General features: G+C 37.9%; 1 protein-coding gene across 3 annotated transcripts in view; it reads right to left on the reverse strand.

Annotated features, from left to right (window-relative positions):
* Window positions 1-2,055: 2,055 nt before the first annotated feature.
* NUP205 (nucleoporin 205) overlaps window positions 2,056-26,691 on the reverse strand; it is an 88,196-nt gene continuing 63,560 nt past the window's right edge. For 2 of the 3 annotated variants that reach the window (XM_059073821.2, XM_067042074.1), the window contains exons 33-43: window positions 26,262-26,383; window positions 23,458-23,596; window positions 21,301-21,427; window positions 16,455-16,531; window positions 14,030-14,158; window positions 13,682-13,808; window positions 6,466-6,632; window positions 4,392-4,515; window positions 3,793-3,921; window positions 2,967-3,040; window positions 2,056-2,404 (exon numbers count right to left, since the gene is read on the reverse strand). In XM_059073821.2, coding sequence (XP_058929804.1) covers window positions 2,252-2,404; window positions 2,967-3,040; window positions 3,793-3,921; window positions 4,392-4,515; window positions 6,466-6,632; window positions 13,682-13,808; window positions 14,030-14,158; window positions 16,455-16,531; window positions 21,301-21,427; window positions 23,458-23,596; window positions 26,262-26,383 — 1,368 coding nt within the window. In that variant the 3' untranslated portion in view covers window positions 2,056-2,251. Of the gene's footprint in view, window positions 2,405-2,966; window positions 3,041-3,792; window positions 3,922-4,391; window positions 4,516-6,465; window positions 6,633-13,681; window positions 13,809-14,029; window positions 14,159-16,454; window positions 16,532-21,300; window positions 21,428-23,457; window positions 23,597-26,261; window positions 26,384-26,691 lie in introns of those variants that run through there. The other variant, XM_067042075.1, reaches the window with a different exon arrangement.

Here is a 26,691-nt window from a genome sequence, read left to right on the forward strand (position 1 = left end):
GTTGCAAAAGACCCTCTCCTCCCCCAAAAGACAGAGGAACTGTTTCAGAATGAAGGAAGCTCAAGAGATAATTAAATGTAATGTGTGATAATTAAATCCTGGGTTTAAAAACAAGTTCTAAAAGTACATTTTCGGGGCAACTGAGAAAATGTGAATATGGACTAAACATTAGAAAATATTGTTGGGAATTCCCTGGCGATCCAGTGGTTAGGACTCCTCGCTCTCACTGCCAAAGGCCCAGGTTCAACCCCTGGTCGGGGAACTAAGATCCCACAAGCTGTGAGATACAGCCAAAAAAATATAAAAAGGTAAACGTCTTTAAGTGTGATAATTGTATTGTGGTTAGAAAGGAAATACCCTTGTTCTTACCTGCTGAAATATTTAGTGATAAAGTGTCATGATGTCTACGACCTACTTTCAAATAGTTAAGGAAGCAAACCAGTATATATACATATTAAAAAAAAGAGATAAAGCAAATGTGCATAATGTCGATAGCTGATGAAGCTAGGTGAAAGGTACATGGGTTCATTACTTTTCTTTCAACTCGTATGAAGATACAAAGTTTGTCAAAATAAGCTGGGAAAAAAATAGACAAATACTTAGAAAAGGCTAGATTGTGTATGACTGCTTTTATAAATAGCTCAGCTAAAGCTGAGACAGCTATATTTAAACATCACTAATTTATCAAAACTAAAACACTAAAAACTAGGAAGAAGGTACTCACCTCTTTTCGATTTTCTAATTCCACCAAACTAATTAACAGTAAAAACAACATATTAAGATCCTATATTTATTTAGTATTGTTGAGGAATAGATGAATCTACCTTTAAATGCTAAAACTTTTTTAAACAAGCCATCTGAATCTCTTTCAATCTCCTTTGCTTTGCGAAGAGCACGTGGTGCATCCAATAGCCTCTCTCCATGCGCCAGGGAACAGTGCTGAGTCAGGCGGCATGTGCCTTGAGTGCTAGCCTCTCCCCTTTGTATTTATTACACAAACAGCATTTCTGGTCAGTCTTTTAAGTAGCATACGTGCAGCTGCAATCCTTCTTTCTTCTCCCTCCCACACACTTCTCCACTGCCCTAACTTTTGACCCCCAGTCTGCTGTAATTTTGGAAGAAATGATGGGAAAACAAAATAAAGCTTAGTAAATCCCAAATCTTAACTAATTCCAAATTAGCTGATATCTCTGTCCTGCAGATGGCTTCACACTTCAGAGGTTTATAAGATGCTTTGAATCTGTGCCCCAGGCTCTTTTTGATTATTTCTGCGTTCATGCCTGTGGTTCCACATGATAAAGTTTACCATATGCCTCACCGGTGGAACAACAGTCAGTATTACTATATCTTGGACCAGTTCATTATTCACTCACATCCCTCTAAGAATGCTATTTATTAACAGGAGGCAGTAGATTAATTTCAAAATACAATAACAATGACAAAGCCTTTTATAAATGCTTTAAAAGCCATGGAAATTTTATTATAAGATTGAGGGGAAAAACCCCACACCACCATAGAACTAAGTGTTAATTTTCTGCCACTACCTGAGAGTCAAGACTCTTTCCCCTCTCAGCGGAAGTCTTCTATATATCAGGCTGAAATAATTTTTGGCTGGAAACGGGAAAATGGACTTTCAGATGAGGTAGTCACATGCACATAAATACTATCGGGCAAGAAACAGAGTGGTGATTGGTTAAATTCTTTTTCTCTAACTGCAGCCATCCTATTAACTATATGAGAAATACAGGCAGACGATTTATTTGAAAAGTTTCACAAATATTTTAAGGAACAAATGCAAGTGATTATTTTGTCATTTACATGAAGAAAAGAAAAAATAATTTTAGTAAAGAGATGGCTTGACTTTAAAGAACATTATCATAAAAAGTGTAATGTAGCTACAAAGAGAGAAAAAATTAGAATTTTCAGACCATGGCTTTAATTTAGCATTCCGAATAATACCCCTGCGGGAAAACCATCACTGTGGAAGGATTACTTGTTGAATTCCTGATAATATTGACCATATTCTAGATAAAATTTCAAGAGACTGACCACATATTTGTTTTTTTAAAAAGTATTTATTTATTTTTTACTAGTGAGGACGAAACCAGGCAAAGAAGTTTACAGAAAAGAAGTCCATATATAAAGAAAGAAATAGCAAAATATCTTTTGGTCATAATTTAGAAAGAAACTATAAAAAGGAGACAGTTTTCCCCAATTCCTCTCTTCCTCAGAAGAGCATAAGCACAGGCTCTCAGTTCCGTGATATCCTCAGCAAGCCTCGGATACGTCTGACAAGAGCTTGTATGAAACTATAGCGAGATCGAACTTTTGAATACAATCCTTCAATGTCCAGAAGTTTCTTTTGTAGTGATTCTCCAAAAGCACTGATGGCATCAGCCTGAAGCTACAGGTAATGCAGATGACATTTCATTATTAAGTTGTCTCAAATATTTCTTTTATTCTATGTCTTCCTATTTAAAATACCTTTGAATTTTTATAATGTGGTCCTTTCCCATGTGCCAAATTAACTCAACATTCACATTTTCCACCCTAGAATTTACTGGTATGATACTAATGTTTTTCGTTCTTTCCCTTGTTGTATGAATGTGTAAGACTTAAAATTTGCTTTAAATAGCAATAACTGTTGATATACGGAGTTTCCAGATCATGATGCCTACCCTTACTGAACTCTTACTATGTTCTAGGCACTACCCTACGAGTCTCACACATGAAGCCTCATTTAATTCAGACAAAATGCTTAGAGGTTGAATTATCATTCCCATTTCTGAGCTGAGGAAATGGAGGCTCAGAAGCTAAGTAAATTGTTCTGAGTCATGTAGCTAATAGGTGGCTATGCTAGAATTCAAACCCGGTCTTTGTAGGCAAACTTGAAAACTATTCTCTTACTAATATACCAGGCTTTCCCTTTTTACTTTCAAAAGAAGAGTATGAGAATAGAACCTTACCTGATCTATATCATGTTGGCTCACTATAGTCAGCCCACTTCTAAAATCCAGATTGCTTTCTGAAGCGAAGGAATCTAGAGATAAAGACACAGTCAAACCAGCTTCGCAGGCATGTGTCTACTACACGATGGAAGAACCTGATGACGATGAACCCAGTACCGTGAAAAGCATGGGTCAAGACTGAGAATTCTATTTCAGCTTTCGGTAAATGGAAGCCCCTAGGAAGCACTTCACTGTTCTAAGCCAGGGTTCTCAAGCTTTCCTTCTGTTTCTTGCCACCTAAGGGATCCAATACACGCTCATCAGTCACAGAAGGTCCCTCGAGCAAAAAGAATCATGGCCTCGGCTGACCCATTTCCATTCTTCTGGAAACTTATTTGTGACCAGAGGACTCTGGACCTGGGTCAGCCATTAACTGCAAGAAGCTGAGGAGCAGCTGAAGGCAGCCTCCACAATGCTCTGTGCTCCACAGTTTCCCAGGGACAGAAGGGGAAATATAAAACCCTTAGTAACCTGGACAGTAAAAAGCAGATTAAACGTAACTAGGTTTTTTGTGGGTTTTTTTGCGGTACGTGGGCCTCTCACTGTTGTGGCCTCTCCCGTTGCGGAGCGCAGGCTCCGGACGCGCAGGCTCAGCGGCCATGGCTCATGGGCGCAGCCGCTCCGCGGCACGCGGGATCCTCCCGGACCGGGGCACGAACCCGTGTCCCCTGCATCGGTAGGCGGACTCTCAACCACTGCGCCACCAGGAAAGCCCTAACTAGTTTTTTAAGTTGCTAACATCTATAGGCATTTATGGTTCACTAATTTTCAGAATAAAGTTTACCTTGTAGTCTTCTGCTTTTAAATAAAGTCCTGGAGGCAAATAAGGAATCTTGAGAATCAGTGGGTGTGCAATGTAACAAGTAGTACTCCAGATGGCGCCAGAGAATAAACAGGCAGGTCTCTATGATAACTATAGAGGAGAGCTCAGATTAAAGGAAAACAATCTCATCACATGACTTTGCAAAACAGTTTCTGAGCAGGAGGGACAAGAAGAGACTGCACCATTCAGTGATGTACCACAGCCTCAGTCTAATAAACTGGACGTAAGGTCTCTCCAGAAAGCAGCAAGATGTGCTGAGAGTTAGGAGGTGGAAACGGCAGGATGCTGTGCCAGCATAGCCTTCAGTGTCCTTGTCTCCTGTCCAGACAGAAAGTGTCTGTGTATATTATGAGGATTACTAGTTACTCTAAAAGGTAAGAAAAATAGTTTCAATTTAGAAATATATCACACATTTAACTAGAAAAAAACTAACAGTAATTATGTCCCTTTCCATATGATTTTGATACCCATATAATGTGAAAATAAGTAAACAGTTCCCACATTTGAAAATTCTCTTAAAGGTCACCCTTCAAGCCCCACTATGATTCCATTAAGGATACAAGAACAAAGGGAGAGCAGTTTAGCTCGATTGTTGATCAGTTTCACCAAACAAAGTCTTGCTAGAACATATTTCTGGGTAGTGGAGATTTTATCAACACCAGCAGGCATCACAGACTGACACAACTAAGAAAAAAAAACAAACACAGTATTAAGAATGACATATATTGTAACAAAAATTTAATGAAAATCTATATACTATGTCACTGTGATACTACTGTGAAAAACATTCAAATAAATTTAAACATCCTTGCAGACAAGAGTTGATTATCTAATTAGGAAGCTAGTAATTTTAAAAAACGAGAGCCAGAGAAGCAGTTGAATTCACAAATGAATATTCATCTTCTGCTTTTTGAAAGTCCAGTCCCTGAAACAGACATTTCCAATATGCTGATGGGCGAACCAATCCTGAATTTCTTGTCAAATTAAAACAAAAAAAAAAAACAGTGGGATTTCCAAGCAGTAAGTGTCACAATGCCGTGTGGAGGATTTCTATAACATCTGTCAGGTATCTTCTGAAGGAAATGTGAATTAGACTTGTAGAGCATAATAAATATATGATCATCAACCAGAACCTCCCCCCTGATCCCTTCTCCATCTGGCATACTTGCAAGCACAATGGGTCAATTTAACGTGCAGACACTGGGTTTGGCAGCAGGTGTTCTGCAGTCGGACTAGTGGAGTGCCACAGGCTTTACTGTGATGCTGCAGCTCCGCCTGCGCGTACTAGCATCACCCATAAGCTGGGCACAAGGGGAAGGACTGCCAGGTGTAAACCACACAATTTCAGGGATTACCTGAACCCAGTCAATAACACCTGCCTCAACCTGTACTTGCTAGCTGTGTGGCTTTGGGTAAGTTAGTCAATCTTTCAGTGCCTCAGCTTCCTCATCTGAGAAATGGGAGACACAACAATATCTGCCTAAGGTATTCAGGTAGAATATGTAGCTCATGGCTTGGCACATCATAAACTCTCAATAAATGTCCCCTAGAATTATAAGAATGGTAAAAGGGAGTAGGCTCTGACTACTCTTAAGAGTGACATGGTGTTTTTCAGAAAACCTGGTGTGAACCAGGAATGGCAAAATGGCTCAACATGCAGGCTGCCACAGAAGACACCACGAAGCTTCAGCACTGGCCAAGGGAAGCCTTACAGCTCAGCTGTGCCAAACGGAAAGAAAGGCAGGCTCCTTAGAGAGCAGGCCCGTAACTCAGCATCTTTGGTTACAGTAAGTGCCAGGGTATGATTCTGGATCACTGAGAGAAGGCAGTCAAGTCTGATACGCCATCTCACTTGTCTGAAAAATTCACATAACAGATACTGAAAATGCTGAAGGAACAGAGACATCTTACCTAAGGAATCACTTCTAACTGAGAAAGCATCTGCATCTAAGTTTCTCAGCACAGATTTTTAGAGTATAAATTACCAAACTCTTTATTCAAAGACCAGCTGCCAAAATTTCTACTGAATTAGCAGGTGGTTTTCTTGAACAGGTACAACTTCCTATCACTAAGTCAAGAGTTTCTATGCTCATGAGGTGTGTTGCTTAGGTGAGGAACTCTTCTTCAAGCCACACAAAGCTCTGAGTCACTGTAATTCCTTTCATCTCACTGCATGCATCATCTTTACCTACAAGTCTGACACCAGACCCCTGGTCCTTATCAGTAAAAACAATGGCTTCTGAAAAGTCTCCATCGCTTGGGCCTTCCCTGGTGGTCCAGTGGTAAAGAATCTGCCTTACAATGCAGAGGGCACAGGTTCCATCCCTGGTCAGGGAACTAGGATCCCACACACCGCGGGTCAGCTGAGCCCACACGTCACAACTGCTGAGCTCGTGTGCCTCAACTGGAGAGCCTGCATGCTGCAAACTGCAGAGCCCAGACGCTCTGGAGCCCACGGGCCACAATTAGAGAGAGAAGGCCTGCACGCCACAATGAGAGAGGCCCGCACACCACAGCAAAGAGCCCGAGTGCCACAACTAAGACCCGACGCGGCCAAAAATAAATTAAATAAATAAATAATAAAATAAATCTTAAAAAAATAAAAGTATCTACTGCTCATTATAAGATTTATACCTCTTTTATCTCATCTGGGGGAAGCTGCTCCACGTTCTGTAGCTTGTTGACACTCCGTCGATGACTGTCGTAATAGCTGAAGAAATCATTAGCGCTCTGTCTCAGCAGGTAGACAATAATGCCCAAACCAGGTAGGCGCCAGTATGGAACCACTGGAGCTTGGGTATCTAATAGAGTTGATAAAAAACAATGTTCTACTTATAGCCATTTTATATGAATCTCAAATGACCTGTTTTTTTTAAAAAAGGAAAGCCCAGGAATTTAAGGGCATGTAAACTATTATTAAAACCAATCTAAGACTACTTTTAAATACCACTGACACTTCAAAGGAGTGGTTCGGAGCTACTGTAATGAGGTAGGTACATAAGGCTGCAGCCTTGAGACAATAAGGAAATCTGGCTGATGGACACTGAGACAGCTTACCCTTTACTGGGTGAAGACCTCTTTGAGAACTCTATGGAAGTTATAAACCTTTACACCATCTCTCCACCACCCCCCACCCCATGCACACAAACACAGTTTCTAGTTTCCTGACCCCAGGTGAATAACTCCTGCCTCGCCCTGTGGCTCTACTTATATTGACTCATTTCCAGTCTGCATCTTTCTGGTTGCTCAGTTCCTAGATCAAAGTTATTCTTCCAAAGAGACAAGGAGAACACTAACAAGTTAAAAAATAGATAATTAAATTTAAAGTTTAATAAGTCTTCTACCACAATAACTCCATTTGGATAGCAAAACAAAATGATCTACCTTTTACTTGCGACTTTCTGATGAAGGTATAAAAGAAAAATGTGATGTTGGATAAGCTGTTTGTAGAGGGAAGAAAAACAAGGCGAGCAATAATGTTCCTATTCGATTGATAGAGACGGTTTGTGTGGTGCAAGTAAAGCAATTTTCTCTTGTGACTAAGGGATTTCTTTGAGAAACACCTTGGTAATTTCAGGTTTAATTTGGAGAAAATCTTGTTTAATGGCCCCAACTGCCATGAACACTGAAGGAGAGATCTACATTTGCTTCCTTCACTGCCACCCCCTTGAACTTTGCTCCGAAGTCCAATCTCATAGACCTTCATGTGGAGGGGAAAAGAGAAAAGAGTCCCTGTCAGTGGATTCTGCCACCAAAAAAATATCCTATACTCATCTGGTTTGCCAATTCTCCTTCACCAGTCTCAGTGAAGATATGACAATCTTTATGATACATCTCATCACAGAGAGCCTTCTTCTAGTGAAATTAGGTATGCTGGTCCCCAGACAACATTTGTGTGACCTCAACTTGGTAGGAAGCTATCCATAAATATGATGGTCTAATGCTGAGAGTATTCCAAATCACTTCAGGAGTTCTTATATACTAACTTGCTTAAGCCTAGAAAATATCAGAGCATTCAGAGGCACCAGACTTAGACATCAGATGAGGATGGCCCATGAAATATCTAACTACAGAAACAGATTCTGCAGAAAAGACCATGAAGTCAAAGAAGTGGAAGTGCTACAGAAAAGGGTTCCTTGATCACAAGTAATAGTAAATATACTAGAGGATAACAATAGTACAAGAGCAATAATAAGAATAATAATAGCTAACACTGATGTCATGCCAAGCACCAGGCACTGTTCTAAAGCACTTTACACATATTAACACATTTAATCCTTACAATAATTCATCCGAGAGAACTTGTTATTACTTCCACTTTATAGACGAAACTGAGGCACAAAGAGATAAGTCATTTTTCTTAAGTCACTTGTAGCACTGGGATTTAAGTCCAGGCAGTTCCTCATCAGTCTGTGCTCTTAACTACTCGGATAAACTATCTCTCTATAACTAAACATTCTAGAACCTACCAGATACCTACTCATTCATATGTCTAGAATTGGAAGAGAAGAATATGCTTATTAACCCTTAAAAACGTCTGAAGAAAAATAAAGACCAATTTATAAGGTTTCATAAAGTTCATCTTTAAGTATTAAAGATCAAAAAATGATATGGTATGCAAAAGACTGGCTCAAAATGATAAGAAACTAATGAAATTTTAATAATTATTAGTGATATTAATGTTTTGAAGAATAAATGACAAAATTACAATTTTGTTTGAAAAATCTTATGCTCAGGTTAAATTTGTTTTAAAAAGTTAGATTCAAAGGGGAAGAAAAGGATTGCCCTCTTGAGGCACAGTTAGAGGTCTACATCAAGCTATAGACCTACAGGGATTAGTACACAGATTCATGCTCATTTACAAACTCCCAGACAGAAAGGGGACACAGCAGGTTAAATGTCACTGCTACGTGGTAGGAAAATCACTCTTCTGAATGAAAAGGGGTCTTTGAGTAGGATTCCCAATCATTCCATGCCCCTCCAAGTGAAGAAGACCTCCTTTTTCCTATTTGCTGAGCCACCTGAACTAGCACTTTTCCCTCATGCCGGTGAGGCTACACCTTTGTAGTCTAGTGATCTTCCTAGCAGCAAACTTTCTGAATATAGGAGAAAGCTAGAACTATGTAGAATTAATTTGCTTAACTAAGTCAAAGAAATTGTTTTATGTATCCAGTTTGAATGATTTAAGCACTTTACTCCATAAAATATTACTATAAATCTTTATAGTTACTTCCTCAATTTTTTAAAGACATACTTTCACCCACGCCTACTCCAAATGAATCACTGAATGACAGGTATTTTTAAGTAAAGGTATCTTATTAAGTTTTAAGAACTTCTGTTTCCAAATATGTCAAACTAAGACCATACCAGACAACAGCCCACTCCCTGCTCATGGCAGAAAATAAAAAACCTAGACATAACACACAAAATAACTACCTAAAGTTACCAAAGTAAACAGAAGCAGACACACGCTGGTAGGGAGTGCAGGCGCACTGGAAAGAGGGCAGATGGAACCTGTACAACTCTAAGCTCCCAGCTCATGGCCTTTGGCCTGGGGCTAAGTACACCCAGCACTAGCACAAGCAACACAATGCAGAAGCACGAGTGCTGATGGAAAAAGCACAGTCATTCATGCCTGACAAACCAAAAAAAGAGCAGCTGAGAAGCCCAGAAACCATGACCAGTGAAGAAAGTTTTAGGGGTATCCCAGAAGAGTAGAGAGGGGATCCCTATAGCTATACCCACATCACTAACTGACCCCTGAACCATGCACGTAACACACTCAAAACATCTCAGCTAAAGGCAAAAGACATAAACTGACGCAGCACCCGTCACCCAAGAATCAGTGTTCACAGGTCAAAATAGCCAAATTAAGCCAAAACAAAAGAAAAACACCATACAGGGAAAAAATAATGGAATCTAGAACCTTCAAACCTTTGTAATGTCCAGTATACAATTTTAAATACCCAACATAATAAACAACTAAGAAAATGGAACACATTCTCAAGAGACAAGAAAACCAAGCAAGTCTAATCCCTGATAAGTCAGATGTTGGTAACTAATGAATGAGCATTTTAAAGTAGCTATTATAACTATCCTAATTGAGGGAAAACAAACAATGAAAACATAGTTAATCTCAGTAGAGAAAATAGAAATGAGATAAGAGAATCAAACAAAAATTCTAAAACTGAAAAATACAATTTCTGAAACTAAAAAAATTCACTGGATATATTTTGCCAAATAGAGCTTATTGAGGAAAGAATAAGTGAACTTGAAGATAAAGCAACTGAAGTGGTCAAAAGGCACAAACTTCCAGTTTTAAGATAAATAAGCACTAGGGATGTAATGTACCATGCAATAAATATAATTCACACTGTTCTATGTCATGCATAAAAGTTGTTAGGAGAGTAAATCCTAAGGGTCCTCATCACAAGGAAAAAAATTTTTCCCCTTTTATTTTGTATCTATATGAGATGATGGATGTTCACTAAACTTACTGTGATAACCATTTCATGATATATATATAAGTCAGATCATTATGCTGTACACCTTAAACTTATACAGTGCTGTATGTCAATTTTATCTCAATAAAACTGGAAGAAAAAAATTCGTCTTCAATTATCTGTAAATATAGTTGCTAACGTAAAATCTACATATTCATATGATACCAAGATATAAACAAAAAATTACAAGGAGGAATGGTTGCAAAAAATAAATGATCTGCCCATTATATTTACCTTCAGGGCCCTGAAATCATGCTAACATAGATAAACTGTAATGCAACTTTACATGAGATAGTAAATCAAATAATAAAAAAGTATAGCAAATGTTCTCATCCTATTTCTTATAAATAAAGAGCATTACAAAAAAAAAAACATAGTATCAAACCATCTAATATATGTTTGAAGACAATAGGGCTGAAAATATTTGAAGAAAAAGGTCAAAATATCCCCAAAATTGATAAAACAAAGAAATGTATAGATAAAAAATTCTCAACAACACTAGACGGAAAAAAAACAAAGATGCCCACACCAAGGCACGTTAACAGTCAAAATGTTTAAAGAGGAAGAGCACATCTCAAGAGCAGCAACAGAAAAACAACACTTTACATATAGAGGAACAATATTCCCATCAATGACTGACTTCTCATTAGAAATCATGGAAGACAAAAGAAAGTGAAACCATATCTTTAAAGTACAGAAAGCACAAAACTACCAGCTCAGAATTCTATATCCAGCAGAATTATCCTACAAGAATGAAGGCAAAATCAAGACATTTTCAATAAAAGAAAATTAAGAGAATTCATCATTAATGGACCTGTACTTATGTAAGAAATTTTTCAGCCTGAAGGGAAATGACACCACATGGAAACTCTGATCATTGAGAAAGAATAAAGAGCATCAAATGTGTTTAATATCTAAATAAATGCAAAAGATTATTTTTTTCTTTTTTACCCTTTTGTTCTTTACTTATAAAGCATTAAATTGTTTCAAATAAAAATTACTGTCTAAGGGAATTTATAGTGTATGTAAATGTAATACATGTAACAATTACAACATAAAAGAAGGGGGGAATGTGGGCCTATACAGTTGTAAGAGTTGTAAATTTTGAATGAAGTGGTACTATATTAACAATAAATAGGCTGTGAAAAACTATGGCAACTCCTAAAAAAAAATAATACAAAGAAGTATAGGTAAAAACCCGATGGTAAAATTAAAATCAAATTCTATAAAACAGATTTCTTTTTAAGCAGGTAGGGAAAAAAAAAAACAGAGAAAGGAGGTAGAAAGCAAATAATAAGTAGAAAACAATTAAATGATAGACCCAAATCCAATCATATCAATAATTACACTAAATATTAAAGGACTAAACACACCACTAAAAGCAGATAGTCAAAATGGATTAAAGAAAAAAAAGAGTCAACTCTCTGCTGTGTACAAGAGATGCACTTTAAACATTAAAAACATGGGGAGGATGAAAATAAATGGACAGAAAGAAATAAACCATGTAAACCATAAGCATAAGATACTTTGAAAAAGAAGAACAAAGCTAGAGGATTTAAACCACCTGATTTCAAGACTTACTGTTGATATAAAGCTATTGAAGAATAAGTATATAAAGACAGTGTGTATAAAGTATATAAAGACATTGTGGTATTAACAGAAAGAACAGACATACAGATTAATGGAACAGAATTGAGAGCCCAAAAATAAACCCAAATTTATGTGGTCAATTGATTTTTGATAAAAGGTATCAAAGTAATCCAAACAGAAAAAGATAATCTTTTGAACAAATGGTACTAAAACTGGACATAGGCTCATCACTAGTCATCAAGGAAATGCAAATTAAAAGCACAGTGAGATATCACAACACAACCACTAGAATGGCTGACAAACCAAGCAATAGCAAGGATGTGGATCAGCTAGAACTTATACATGGCTGGTAGGAATGCAAAATGATTGTACTTTGTAAAAACAGAATGGCAGTATCTTATTTAGTTAAACATATCACAGAAGCCAGCAACTGCATTCTTAGGCATCTAATCAAAAGATATGAAAACATTATGTCCACATAAAGATTTATTTCCAAATATTCATAGTAGCATTATTCACAATAGCTAAAAATCTGGAAATAATCCAAATGTCTATCAACTAGTGAAGAGATATATTATGGTATATTTTTAATATGGAATACCAGCCAGAAATTAAAAGGAACAAAATAGTAATACACACACAGATGGATTTCAAAAACACTGAGCTAAATGAAAGAAGTCGAAACACAAAAAAGACTACATGTTGTACGATTCCATTTATATAAAATTCTGGAAAAGGCAAAATAATAGACACCTTGACCAGGGGTCAAAGGAAACAATCACATGCAAAGGGACAAGAAGAAACTTTTAAGGATGAGGGAATTATTCTATATTTTGGTTGTGGTAGTGGTTACACACTGCATAAAATTACAAAAAGTACTCAAACTGTACGCCTAAAATGGATGAATTCTGTTGTATGTAAATAAAAAACCTCAATAAAAATATTCTTCTTAATCCCACTTGCTAGGATATTTTATAATGGAGTTAGACAAACAAGAGTTCTTAGCATAACATATTTTTTCATAATATTATTCTATTAAATAGATATTTTATGTGATTAAGCAATTTTCAAAGAAAATAAGATCCTGAAGATGATGAAAATGTGACAAAATGATTCACAGAAATCTCAAACAAAAGGTTCCTTGAGATCACCACCAGTCCATCACAATAAAACCACCAAGATCCAAACGGGCTTTGGCTTTTGAATGTCCCATGGGACAAAAGCTTTAACCAATCCATAATCTGGCCTCATATTCCTAATCTTCCCTACTGGGTCACTAGGGAATCACAGGCTACATCAGCTCACTAAGTATCGAAATTTTACTTTGCTATGTTACAGAAATTTGGAGCTAAATACAAAACCCAACTGAGACACTAAATTCAGCTTAACATGATTTAACATACAAACTGTCTATTTTCATACTTTTCACCTGGCTAGTTTACTCTCCAATCCTAGAGCCTTTAGGGTCTCACACGCCACATAAAACTACACTCTCCCCACATGGCTCTTCCAGATTCACCCTCAGAAAATCTTAAATTTCTCTATTCTTTCCAGTTCTCCAGCTGTATCCACATGTTTGACAACAGTACCTCCTCATCACTCCTTCTTAAAGAAGTCGTTTTAAAAATTTCCCATTCATTACTGGTGGTAAAAAATAAATAAATAAATAATTGCATTTTACTGGGGCCAACTAGAGCTTGTCATAATTCTGGCAACTTAATTCCTCAAATACAGAAAGAAAGAACTAGCTAGCTCACCTTGCCGGGGCCCATCTCTATTAATGGTTTCTGACAGGCTAGGGGTGAAGAGACACACAGCATGCTGAAAGGTAGGGGAACTCTGTAACATGAGTGATTGGCAATATTCCATGACATTGGCACAAATCTACAAAGGAAGAACAAGCAGTAACAAAAGTATTAGCTCCCCAAATGCCTCATATCATGGAAATCCAGATTTGAAGGAGAACAAAGTTATAGATCAGTTTGTAAAATTACAACAAAGTTACAAATCAAATTGTAAAATTACCCACATCTATTATTTTTCTCAAATATCTCCAAAAACATAAAAAGCTTAAAGAATAGTTACGCAACTCTCACTCCTCTTACCTGCTGCATAGCCAGTTCGATCTCATCTTTCTTGCTCACTCTATCCCCCTCCACATTATCATCTTGAAATTTGAACTGACGCAGTCTGTCGGAGCCACCAAAGCGACTTAGTAGTCCTAAGCACTGGCGCTAAAGAAAGAAAAGATACTTTCTTGTTCATATCTAGTTGTATATGTTTAAAGTTAGCGACCTATCTTTCTTGAGGGAGATAAAAAAGAAAAACTCAGTGTGGAGTGAAATCACTCTTTAAAGCATCTAATTTCTTACTTCCAACTGACGCAACTAAAGTTAGCAATATTAAAATTTACCTTTCTGCAAATGTATTTACTTGGCAGACAACTCATTAAAAGAATATTAATTCTTTTAGCAGTTAACCCCCACTAAAATCTAAGTGCTTGCCAAAGATTTTTTGTATCACACCAAATAATTCCTTAGTAGATTCCCGTTAAATAAATACTAATCAATAAACAATGAGAAGCAAAATGAGATGGCAAACAGAAGCAGATTCGTGATAATTTTGTCTACTAAGGCTCATATTTAAAGGCTCTTACTCCTGTGGCTGCTTCTGGGGACTTCAAAAAGGAGTTGGGAACACAGAAGTAACCTTCGCAGATAAATTGCAAAGCTCATTTGTTTGAAATGTTGGTACTAATTGTTCCTAAGGTTCTCAGTGGGAAAGGACAAACTTTGCAAAATTGGCAGTATGTCCAGAATCAGAGATGTGGGTTCCAATTACAGGTACATGACTTTTTTGCTATATGTCCTGGGACAAGTTACTTAACTTCCTCAAGCCTCTGTGTTCATATTTCTAGAGTGATAATAGCAATTCCTACCTTATAAGATTATTGTTAGGATTACCTGAGACATTGAATTGTATTTAAAGTGCTTAGTACAGTGTTCTGCACATAGTAAGTGCACAATAAAAACACATTTAAAACATTGGTATTACATATACACACACCCCTACATATATAAATCCATATATATATATATATATATATATATATATATATATAAAATATCTAACTTAAACTGATGTCAGTTTAAATAATAAGTATGGATAAGGCAAAACATACTAAGGAGATTATAATATAAACTTAATTTGTCAAAATACTCTTTTTAAAACTTAAAACTGGCTGTTTGCTATTCTTACAGACAAAAACAGATGCACTAACACATTTCCAGAGGCTACCTTATGAAAGATGCATCAAAAATATTTTTTTCAGGGCTTCCCTGGTGGCGCAGTGGTTGAGAATCCGCCTGCCGATGCAGGAGACACGGGTTCGTGCCCTGGTCCGGGAAGATCCCACATGCCGCGGAGCAACTAAGCCCGTGAGCCATGGCCGCTGGGCCTGTGCGTCCGGAGCCTGTGCTCCGCAAGGGGAGAGGCCACAACAGTGAGAGGCCCGCATACCGCAAAAAAAAAAAAAAAAAAAAAAAAAAAAAAAAAAAAAAATATTTTTTTCTCCCCACCAATGAAAAAAGTTAGAAGGCTTAAAAAACAAAACAAAACAAAGCAAAACAAAACAGAGTATTTTGGCTTGCTTAGAGAGAGTACAAGCCTTTCTGGAGTGCTATTTGACAATGACTCAAAATGTACTGCTTATATACCCATGCACCCAGGGATAACAATTATGCTGATGGCAGCATTTTTCTTTTGGAAACTTGAAAAACAGCTCATGAAAAGAGGACTGGTTAAGAAAATTACTGTATCAAAAACAATGGAATATAAATTCTACTATATAAATATAATTCTTCTGCAACCAAAATAAAGTGAAAGTGCTCAAATCAAAGCAGGCCAGGAGGGTCCCAGAAAGACTGTGATAAAATATCTAATTGATAAGCTATCTACTCTGTTTGAATATATTGAAAAGAGATTATATAACTGGAAGAGAGTTTGGGAATAAATTAGAAATAAGTACATAAAACCAAGCAAATAAAAAAAAGAAACACTTACTCTAGGAAAAACATGTTGTATAGAAAAGTAACATATGGTCCATCCATGGCTTATTCATAAATGACATTTCACAGTAATAATAATATAACACTAAATATTAATCTAATCGAAATTATGACACAATTAGAGTTGGGGGTGAGGACACGTTACGAGAGAGGTACATATTGTATGACGGAAGAACAGGAGTAAAGAGATCTAAATTCTCATCCTTCTCGATGGAAGGTCAATAGATGACTCTTAAAATTGGAAAATCAAGTAGTAGTAACATAAGCATATTATTTAGAGATATGAAAGAATCAATTAAGACCGTTGCTAGGTTTACCCAAATTCAGGGAGCAGAATGGGGAGGATCAGTGAGAGGACTGCTGTATTTTGCTACAAGTCTTACAGCTGCTCTTTAAAGAAGTAAAAAAAAATTTTTTAATTTAAAAAATAAAAATAAAAATGAAGTAAGAAAGAATCAGTTACCTGGAATCTTCCAATATGTCCCTGTAGCTCCATTAAAGATCCTTCATTTACATCAACATCAAGTTCAGTTAGTATACCTACAAAATGTGGAATGCTTTTAAATGTAGTTTTATAATCAAAAAAATAAAAACATTAAAAAACCAGGAATGGTAGTTTTATTATTTTATATTTATATGTGTATAAATATATATATATTTATATATATATGCATAAATAGACACAGACTCTGCCACGAAGGAGGTTTGAGAAATACGACTTTACAAAGATTGTGTACCACCACACAATATGTAAGTGTACCACACCACATATTCAGTCATATGCAAGCTAAATCTAGACTGAATCAGTAATTCAAAAAGGCACTTCAAAGTTTTAGAGAAAAATCTACTTTTTATTTATAAACATAAAAGTTAAAATTTTCTAAACTCAGCAGTAAATTACTTTCTCATGCAACAGTTCAGAATATAGAACAGTAAGAATGAAATGCATTTTTTTCTTTTATCTCTTCTATGCATTGTACCATTTGATTTTTTTTCTTTTCCGTTAGGCAAAGTACAGTTTTCACATACACAAAAAAGCTGCCATTCAATTTCTCAGTTTAGACCCATTACGAAATCCCTAAAGCTGATCAACCTTTTATAGTACCATGGACTCCCTTTATTTCTATTAAGCCCTCCAAGCAAACCTATGGGTCATTCTCTCCACTGGTTTATTTCTTTGTTCCATGACTGTAGCCATGAGGAGAACCCAGCTGATCCTGTCCTAGCCACCCTAACTATCCATGTGTTTTCACAATCCCTTTAATCCATTTCTCACTTCCAAGCATACACGCCATAGCACATAGCCCGGAACCTTATCCTTTGCTCCTTATAATGACAAGCCTTCCTCCTTTTAGATTTCTCAGCCCATCAACCTCTACACAAACCTACAGAAAATACTCATATCACTTGGCACATGCTGGCTTGTTACGTCACCTGCGCCTCATTGCTCCACTAGCTCCTTTCCCTTTCTCACCTCCACCTCCACAGGGAGTAGGCTCCCAGAATCACTTTATTTAATTACTTCCTAAAATTTACCCTACTGCAGCAGATTTTTCTGCACTATCTAAAAATGTGTTCAGGTCTCCCTTGTACTCCAAAACAAAACAAAACCAAGTAAAAACCTGGTTAATATCAAATTCTTGAAATATTTTTTTCTCCATTTGTTGCTTGTGATTCTTATGCCCTCCTCTTCCATCCTAACCCCTTGAAAGCTGGAGTTTACACTTAACACGATCATGGAACTTTGGCTTTTTCCTGTATGTCCTTAACCTTTCTGATCACTGCAACCTGTGTTGCTGTTCCCCAATTCTTTCATTCCTCCTGCACACCAACTGCTGCCTCTATTTTTAAAAACTAGCAATTCTCAGATTCTTTTTTCTTCTGGCAGCACCGAGTGGCATGCGGAGCTTCCCCGAACCAGGGATCGAACCCGTGTCCCCTGCAGTGGAAGCACAGTCTTAACCACTGGGCCGCCAAGGAAGTCCAATTCTCAGATTCTTAAGACCTTTCCACTACATGCCACCTGAGTGCTGTGGACCATATATATCATCCTCAACTCCAAAACACTTTACAGAATATCTGTGGGTCACAGATAAAAAATTAACCTGATGATAAGTAGTTGAGGAGGTACAACATATCTGGTACTGGGCTAAGCATTTAAGACAAAACCATAGAGTAAAATTATAGGATAATACAAAACCATATGTAATCAAGGGCTGAACTGGGCAGAGTAGGGTTAAGAGGAGTATAAATTATTTTTTAAAGTTATTTTTAAAAATTAGGAGGGTATTTGGCATTATCTTTTAAAATTATTTTAAAGTGTGTGTGTGTGTATATATATACACACATGTATGTAATGATATATATGTATAAATATATATATATGTAAGTATATTTATATCTGACCAAGCACTGCCAGGAACTTACCAAGCCTACAGCTCAAATATACAAAAATGTGTATGTATACATATACAAACACACACACACAAAGTTATTAAATGCCACACTGTCTGACATTTTTAAAAAGATCGGAAACAGTCAACGTATCATAGGGGTCTGGGTAGCCACCTCACAATTGGAAAACTATTCCACCAATTAAAGAGTGAGGTAGGAACTATACACGCTGATGAGAAAAAATCCCCAAGACATAACGTGGGGAAAAAATTACAGAGCAGTGTGTATGGTATTTCATTTGTGTAGGGAGGAAAAAATTTTTACACCACGTGCAGAGAAACTGCTAGAAAAACAAAGTATAAATTGATAATTGGTTCCTTTTAGGGAGCAGGAATTGCTGGTCAGGGTGTTTTATTCTTTTATTTTGTTTGAATATATCATGAGCATGTTAAAATAAACTGTGCCTTTCTGAAGATAACTTTAATACAGTGACAGGGTTAAATGCTGCTATTAGCAAAATACAGAATATTTCAAGTATTTTTAAAAAGTAACGAAAGGAGGGGTTCCCTGGTGGCGCAATGGTTGATAGTCCGCCTGCCGATACGGGGGACGTGAGTTCGTGCCCCGGTCCGGGAAGATCCCATATGCTGCGGAGTGGCTGGACCCGTGAGCCATGGCCGCTGAGCCTGCGCGTCCGGAGCCTGTGCTCCGCAACGGGAGAGGTCACAACAATGAGAGGCCCGCGTGCCGCAAAAAAAAAAAAAAGGTAACGAAAGGAAAATTCATCAATAAAATCACCTTGCCAGAGGATGTGATAAAAGGTAAATTCTCTCTGTACTAACTCAGGACTTCTGGATTAAGATGGCAGAATGAAGTAGTATGATAGAATGTCCCTTCTATAATCAACCTACAAATAAATGAAATTCACCAAAAAGGGAAGGGGGCCAACTTATGCCATAAATACTAAAGCATGGTGGTGGTTAAGGAAAAAACAAAAAGGGGAGATGAAGAAAATTCCAGGGGAGTAAGTAGCGTAATTCAACTCATGACCCTCATCCCACCCCTCAGAAGCAGTACAGAGAAAAGAAGATAAGCCAACAAACCCTTGCAAATTCTCATGGAGACCCCGAAATTTGCGAAGAAGCACATTCGGGTGATTAAGTAAATTAAGTAATTAGTAGAACTAGTAATTAGGAGAAATCAAGGTAAAAACCATTTGGAGAAGAACCACTACATAGCACTATGGGACCTTAGTAAAGGCAAGAAGGGTGGCCTGTCTTGGTATCATCTCAGGACATGGGAATGAAGTGGGGAAATGAACATAATAAGCACAGAGGACTAAGACACTCCAAGGCTGGGTGGAGTTGACCCTGGGATGTCCTCAGAATGAGCACAGGCTCTAAGTACCTTAATATGCACTGCACTCCACCCTGCCAAACTCTCTCCTTCTCCCAACACAAAGGGCTCTGGCACTGAGGCATGCCAGAGAGGAAAAAATATTGCGGGTGTTGGGGCAGAATCAGAAGTTGGCCTCAGACTTCTCCACAGCAATATAAATAAAGATGGAGGTAGTATAGGCTAATAGCTAAGCACACAGACTCAGAAGCCACACTGCATGAAAAACCCTACAGTATTATTTGTGTGACTTTGGACAAGTTAACCTCTCTGTGCCTCGGTTTCCTCATTTGTAAAAAATATGACATTATTATTAATAGTAGGCCATGCTGTCATTCAAGAATAAAGGCAACCTTTAGATGTTTGTAAACATTAGAGAGTTCAGGGAAGATTATATAATTTTTCTTAGGGGAGGGGACTTCAATATGAATTAAAAACACCAAGAGATAAATCAAAAGAAAGAACTGAGAAATGGTGAAGCTATAGGAGGAAAAAAAAAACTGGTGTTTTTCTATGAATCCATGTAAATATACATGTAAAACTAAATAGCTGAAGTTATTATGGTTGCAGGACTGAATATAAATGATATTTACTTGACAAAGTAAAAAATACAAGCAAACAACATGAAGTCCGTGGAAGAAGTGTAAAATAACTCATTACTTCATCTTTCACATCAGGAGTTAGTTGATTCTGTCTAAAATTTATATGTAGTAAAAAAAATTTTTTTAATGACCAAAATATCTTAGTAATTTATCATAATCTTTTTTTCTTCTCAATCATAGTGATCTTTTAACAACTAATAGCCCTTGTACACTTGTAGTAAAGAAACATTTGTCTGGAATTCATCAATGTCTTTAGTTTCTCTTCAATTAGTTTTTAATCTATAAAGTTCACATAAAATTAAATAGTTGTTTTCTAAAACTGAATGTAAAAGGTATCCCATTCTCATAAATTACCTCTGTATGTCTGTTTCTCTCCACCACCCCTCCCCCCCCACCAATACATACATATACATAGAGCAGTGTTTGAAAAGCTACTTATCAATGTTAACACTTGATAATTTCTAGATAGTGGGATTTGAGTGTTAATTATTTTCTTGAACTTTGTGAATTTTTTATACTGACCATATATCACTTTAATAAACATATTACTTCAAATAAAGGCAGTTAAGGGGACTTCCCCTAGTGGTCCAGTGGTTAAAAATCCGCCTTCCGATGCAAGGGACGCAGCTTCAGTCCCTGGTCAGGGAACTAAGATCCCACATGCCGCGGGGCAACTAAGCCCGCGTGCCGCAGCAGAGGATCCCACATACCGCAACAAAGATCCCGTGTGCCGCGACTAAGACCCAACGCAGCCAAAAATAAAATAACTAAATAAATTTTTTTTAAAGGCAGTTAACTCTGTAAGTTCCAATCTCAAGTAAGTCATATATAGCTGCAAAGTAATAATAACCTCATTCTATTAAGTGTATGTCAGTCTGTAAGGCACTGGTAAAAATCCATTCAACATAATCAACTCACCAGGAAGTGCTGCTTTACTTATAATTCCTGTCAGCAGAGCCAATTCCTGCAAAGACCCAGCACTAACATCCTGACAGCGCAGGATTGCTTGTATGGTATCAGAATGAGAAATGAGAAACTGCAACACCTAAGACGAAGAAATGGAGAGGAAATGGAAAAACAGAGGTGGAAGAGTAGAAAATTGTATTATAAATTTATATCCATCTGTTTAATAACATTGAAGCAAGTAATTTAATGTAATGAAGAATATTAGATAAGCAGTTGTCTTTGGCATTTACGTAGTTTATTTCTTCAAGAAGCAAACATCTAACTAAATTTCATAAGAAAGCTAAAGATAAGGATTATTTCAAAGTTTAGAGATTCATACACTTAGAAGCTACTATAGAAGAGTATAATATAACTTGGAACTACTGTATGAAAACTATTATTTGACCCCTATTTTTTTTAATTTTTGTCTAAATGGAACTAGAATATGAATTTAAAATGAGTGTGTACAAAAATAACTTACTGGGACTTCCCTGGTGACTCAGTAGTTAAGAATCTGCCTGCCAATGCAGGGGACACGGGTTCGAGCCCTGGTCCGGGAAGATTCCACATGCCACAGAGCGCTGAAGCCCGTGCGCCACAACTACTGAGCCTGCGCTCTAGAGCCCACAAGCCACAACTACTGAGCCCACGTGCCACAACTGCTGAAGCCCATGCGCCTAGAGCCCGTGCTCTGCAACAAGAAGCCACTGCAATGAGAAACCCACACACCGCAAAAACAATGAGTAGCCCCCGCTCGCCACAACTAGAGAAAGCCCGCCCGCAGCAACGAAGACCCTACGCAGCCAAAAATAAATAAATAAATAAAACTTATTTTTTAAAAATGACTTACTGAATTCAAGTTTGCTCTGTGAAAGCCTGACTAGTGTGACATGGGGACAATCACATAAAAGCTTTTGTCTAACTCTCCTTTTGATATGGTGAAAATAAATGAGATACAAATCTTGACCTCTAAACTCTGCCCTTTCAGCTTAGCATTTTACAGTGTACCATCATAGAAGACTCTACTCATTTTCACATTCAAACATCTTCTTAACTAGATTATAGATGCCCTGAAGGCAGGGACTATACCACAACTGGCTGAACATTTGAATCTCTCAGGAACTGTGCCCCTTTTAGTTTTTAATACAGATTCCTGGCCTCAGCCCATCATTGTTGGACATGAAACTCAGTTATCTGTATTTTTTAAAGAAGCTACTCAGGTAATTCTGCTATGCTCAGTATAAGACTGGCCTTGTATCACAATGTCCCACTTCTACTAAAAAACCTTAATCTCGAGAAAGTAGAAGAAAAAGTTTTTGAGTGTTAAAGAACTGACTCAAAGGCCGCATATGAAAGGGGTAGAATGTCACTTAGACTAATGCAATATAAAATCAGGTACCACACTAGAAACAGCAGCATTCTATCTTGGGAAGGTATGCCTGAAGACTGACGGCAGGGAAAGCAGATAAAATCACCATAAATTATTAGGATGTGTCCTAATTCCTGAGGGTATCATAATAATAGAGCAACACAATAAAAAACTGCAGATTCTTAGTGATAAGCCTAATTAATCAGTGAAAGGTTAAATTGTATATTGCATTATTAGTCTAAGAAACAAACATATTTTTGAAGATTTCACTGAAAAGCAATGAAAATAAAACTAATTTATGGTGTTTGAAGGAAAAATATTTTATTAGAAACTCACTTATTTAAATTACTCATCTTTAAATATCACAACTAAATATGGCATCATCATCTATCTTTTGTATTTTCTGCAAGGTCTAATAAAGGAACAGCATTCTCTAATAAATACCTGGTTAAATTACATTTTAGAAGCCAGCTTGTTTCTATCACAATAACTGCTTCCTTTTGCAGAACAACAAATTTAGATCTCTTGCCTTCTATCTCACTATTCTATTAATTAGCTGTGGTGTTTCATTCAAACAAGAGTACAAAAACAGAGCAATAAAGTTCAGAGAAAAGTGCAAAGGGTCTATTTTCAATACCCAGCTCTGCCACAAACAGAACAATTAAGGTAAATTCACATTAAGCATTCTATGCCTAGGGCTTCTGCATTTGTAAAATAAAGATTTTGCACTTGCTGATTTCTACACTAAGGATTCCTCTTACCTGCCCTGCTGCCTGCAAGTGCTGGGCCATACTGGACGTGAGGATGACCTGGCACAAGCGGAGGGCTGGAAGCAGAATCTGGCGGTACCGGTCCACTGGAGTAGGGATGAACACTGGGGCATCTCTCAGGCCAAACATGCTTGATTTGCATCCAGTGAACAAGGAGAGAGCAACAGTCCAACAGTTAAAACAGTCCCCGACCACAGCAAACAACCACGGGTGGCTAATTAAGATGTGAGGACTCTGTATCCCAGAGGTACAGTTAGTGAGAACAGTTACCTGAATTTTTTAAAATCTTCGTAAAGAATAATTGCATAAATTTGAAAAGACAGTGCTAAAATTCCCCAAACATACTTATTCTACTCTAAATGTTCCTTTGGGCCACAGAGACTATGTGTGAGAAACAGACAGAAACAAAAGTTACTCTACCCAAATTTCCCTCTTGTACACCCAAAGCCAAAAATGAATCTACATTGTCCATTATATAAAATAAAACAAGATTTTAAAAATTAAAATGAGATTGTAAAATCACTTAACCTTTAAGATTAGGTCTCAGAACATTGTATTAATAAACTATTATTTATTGTGAATATTTCTATTTAAATTTTTTTTTTTTTTTTTTTTTTTTTTTTTTTTTTTTTTTTTTTGCGGTACGCGGGCGTCTCACTGTTGTGGCCTCTCCCGTTGCGGAGCACAGGCTCCGGATGCGCAGGCCTAGCGGCCATGGCTCACGGGCTTAGTTGCTCCGCGGCATGTGGGATCTTCCCGGACCAGGGCACGAACCCGTGTCTCCTGCATCGGCAGGCGGATTCTCAACCACTGCGCCACCAGGGAAGCCCTTAAATTTTTGAACCAAAAAAATGGTTGCCTGTTGAAGAGAAGAGAATGAAAGCAGAATATGGAAATAAAAAGAAATAACAGAGGGCTTCCCTGGTGGCGCAGTGGTTGAGAGTCCGCCTGCCGATGCAGAGGACACGGGTTCGTGTCCCGGTCCGGGAAGATCCCACATGCCACGGAGCCGCTGGGCCCGTGAGCCATGGCCGCTGAGCCTGCGCGTCCGGAGCCTGTGCTCCGCAACGGGAGAGGCCACAGCAGTGTGAGGCCCGCGTACCGCAAAAAAAAAAAAAAAAAAAAAAAAAAGAAATAACAGAAAGGCTTTCCAAAGACAGGCAATAATAATGTGCATGAACTGAGGAATACAATTTACTCAATCCTCTTCACCTAAAGTGAAAGTAATAACTCGTGTTTAAAACCTTAGAAAGTTATATTTTAAAAAATTTCTTTTCTAGAAGTAAAATATTTCTATAGTTCTGCCTGAAAAACTCAAACATACAATTTGGCAATGGATCTTTTGAGGAAAATTACTCAAACTGACCTAAATGTTATTTAACAGTAGGAGGGTATGCTATAGGCCCTAACAATGCTGCAGTCATGCAGACAAAAAAAGAAAAAATTCATATTCAAACTCAACTGAGAAATCTGCTAGAAAGTTTGAAACTTAAAAAAGAATTTCACTTGAAGCTTTCAAATTAGCAAGCAGTTGGTAAAATGTTAAAAAGAGAAAAATATAAAATACTATTCAAGTCATCAAGAAAAGAAAATCCACAACAAATTATAATTTCATGACAATACTTTATTTTATTTTTTTTTTTTTTATTTTTTTTTTTTTTTTCCGGTATGCGGGCCTCTCACTGTTGTGGCCTCTCCCGTTGCGGAGCACAGGCTCCGGACGCGCAGGCTCAGCGGCCATGGCTCACGGGCCCAGCCGCTCCGCAGCATGTGGGATCTTCCCGGACCGGGGCACGAACCCGTGTCTCCTGCATCGGCAGGCGGATTCTCAACCACTGCGCCACCAGGGAAGCCCCATGACAATACTTTAAAAGACCAGTATAGGGCTTCCCTGGTGGCGCAGTGGTTGGGAGTCCGCCTGCCGATGCGGGGGACGCGGGTTCGTGCCCCGGTCCGGGAGGATCCCACGTGCCGCGGAGCAACTGGGCTCGTGGGCCATGGCCGCTGCGCCTGCGCGTCCGGAGCCTGTGCTCCGCAATGGGAGAGGCCACAACAGTGAGAGGCCCGAATACCGCAAAAAAAAAAAAAAAAAAAAAAAAAAAGACCAGTATAACTGAAAACATGTACTTCTACTAAACAGAACAATAACGTTGGGAAGAAAAACGTCTAACAAAATGCTCTCCCACTTCCCTCTTACGTTACTGCTCTAAAATGGAAAGCATTAGGTCCCTACCCACTTTTGCCCTTATTAGCAACTTTCATTTATTAGTTAATGGCAGGGGTATATGACCAAACAAAACCATCAAGATGAGAGTACTGCTCCAACAGAATTATAAACGGCAAAATTATGTTTGAAATTTTCTTTTTTTTTTGCAGTACGCGGGCCTCTCCCTGTTGTGGCGTCTCCTTTTGCGGAGCACAGGCTCCAGACGCACAGGCCCAGCGGCCATGGCTCACGGGCCCAGCTGCTCTGCGGCATGTGGGATCTTCCCAGACCGGGACACGAACCCATGTCCCCTGCATTGGCAGGCGGACTCTCAACCATTGCGCCACCAGGGCAACTCCTGAAATTTCTTTTTCCTTAATAATCCTTTACTGGTAACTTTTAAAAAAGCGGTGGGGGGGTGGGGATGGTGGTGTGATGAATTGGGCGATTGGGATTGACATGTATATAATGATGTGTATAAAATAGATGACTAATAAGAACCTGCTGTATAAAAAAATACATAAAATAAAATTTAAAAAAAATTTTTAAAAACCATAAAAAAAAAAAAGAAATTGATATGGATGCTTACCCCTGTGGGTCCATTTCTGGGCGCATGTCATAGACTTGGCATTGTGCCAGCCTCACAATCACCCCAGACCTCAGCAGCTCTAAAGCGCCCTGTTGTATCTTGGCCACTCTTGTGAGAAATGCCTAAGAAGTTATGAAACAAAAGTCATCAGTACAGAGATCATAGCCAAGGGTCTCAGATTAAAATGAGACTTTCTCATAGCACATTTCTGATCTGTAATCATTGGTGAAGAGAAATTCTGAGCTAGCTAGGAAGGGGCATATTATACCACATTAACCATAGGATTTTTATGAGGACTAAATGGCACAGCATATCTGAAGTGCTACATACGCCTTGCATGGATTAAGCATTCACTAAATCATCATGTGGGCTTATGGAGGGCAGGGAAGATTGTTTTGCTCACAGCTGTATCTCTACTACCTAGTGCCAT

This window comes from Kogia breviceps, chromosome 9 (genome assembly GCF_026419965.1).
Source record: "Kogia breviceps isolate mKogBre1 chromosome 9, mKogBre1 haplotype 1, whole genome shotgun sequence".
NCBI classification, from domain to species: Eukaryota; Metazoa; Chordata; class Mammalia; order Artiodactyla; family Physeteridae; genus Kogia; species Kogia breviceps.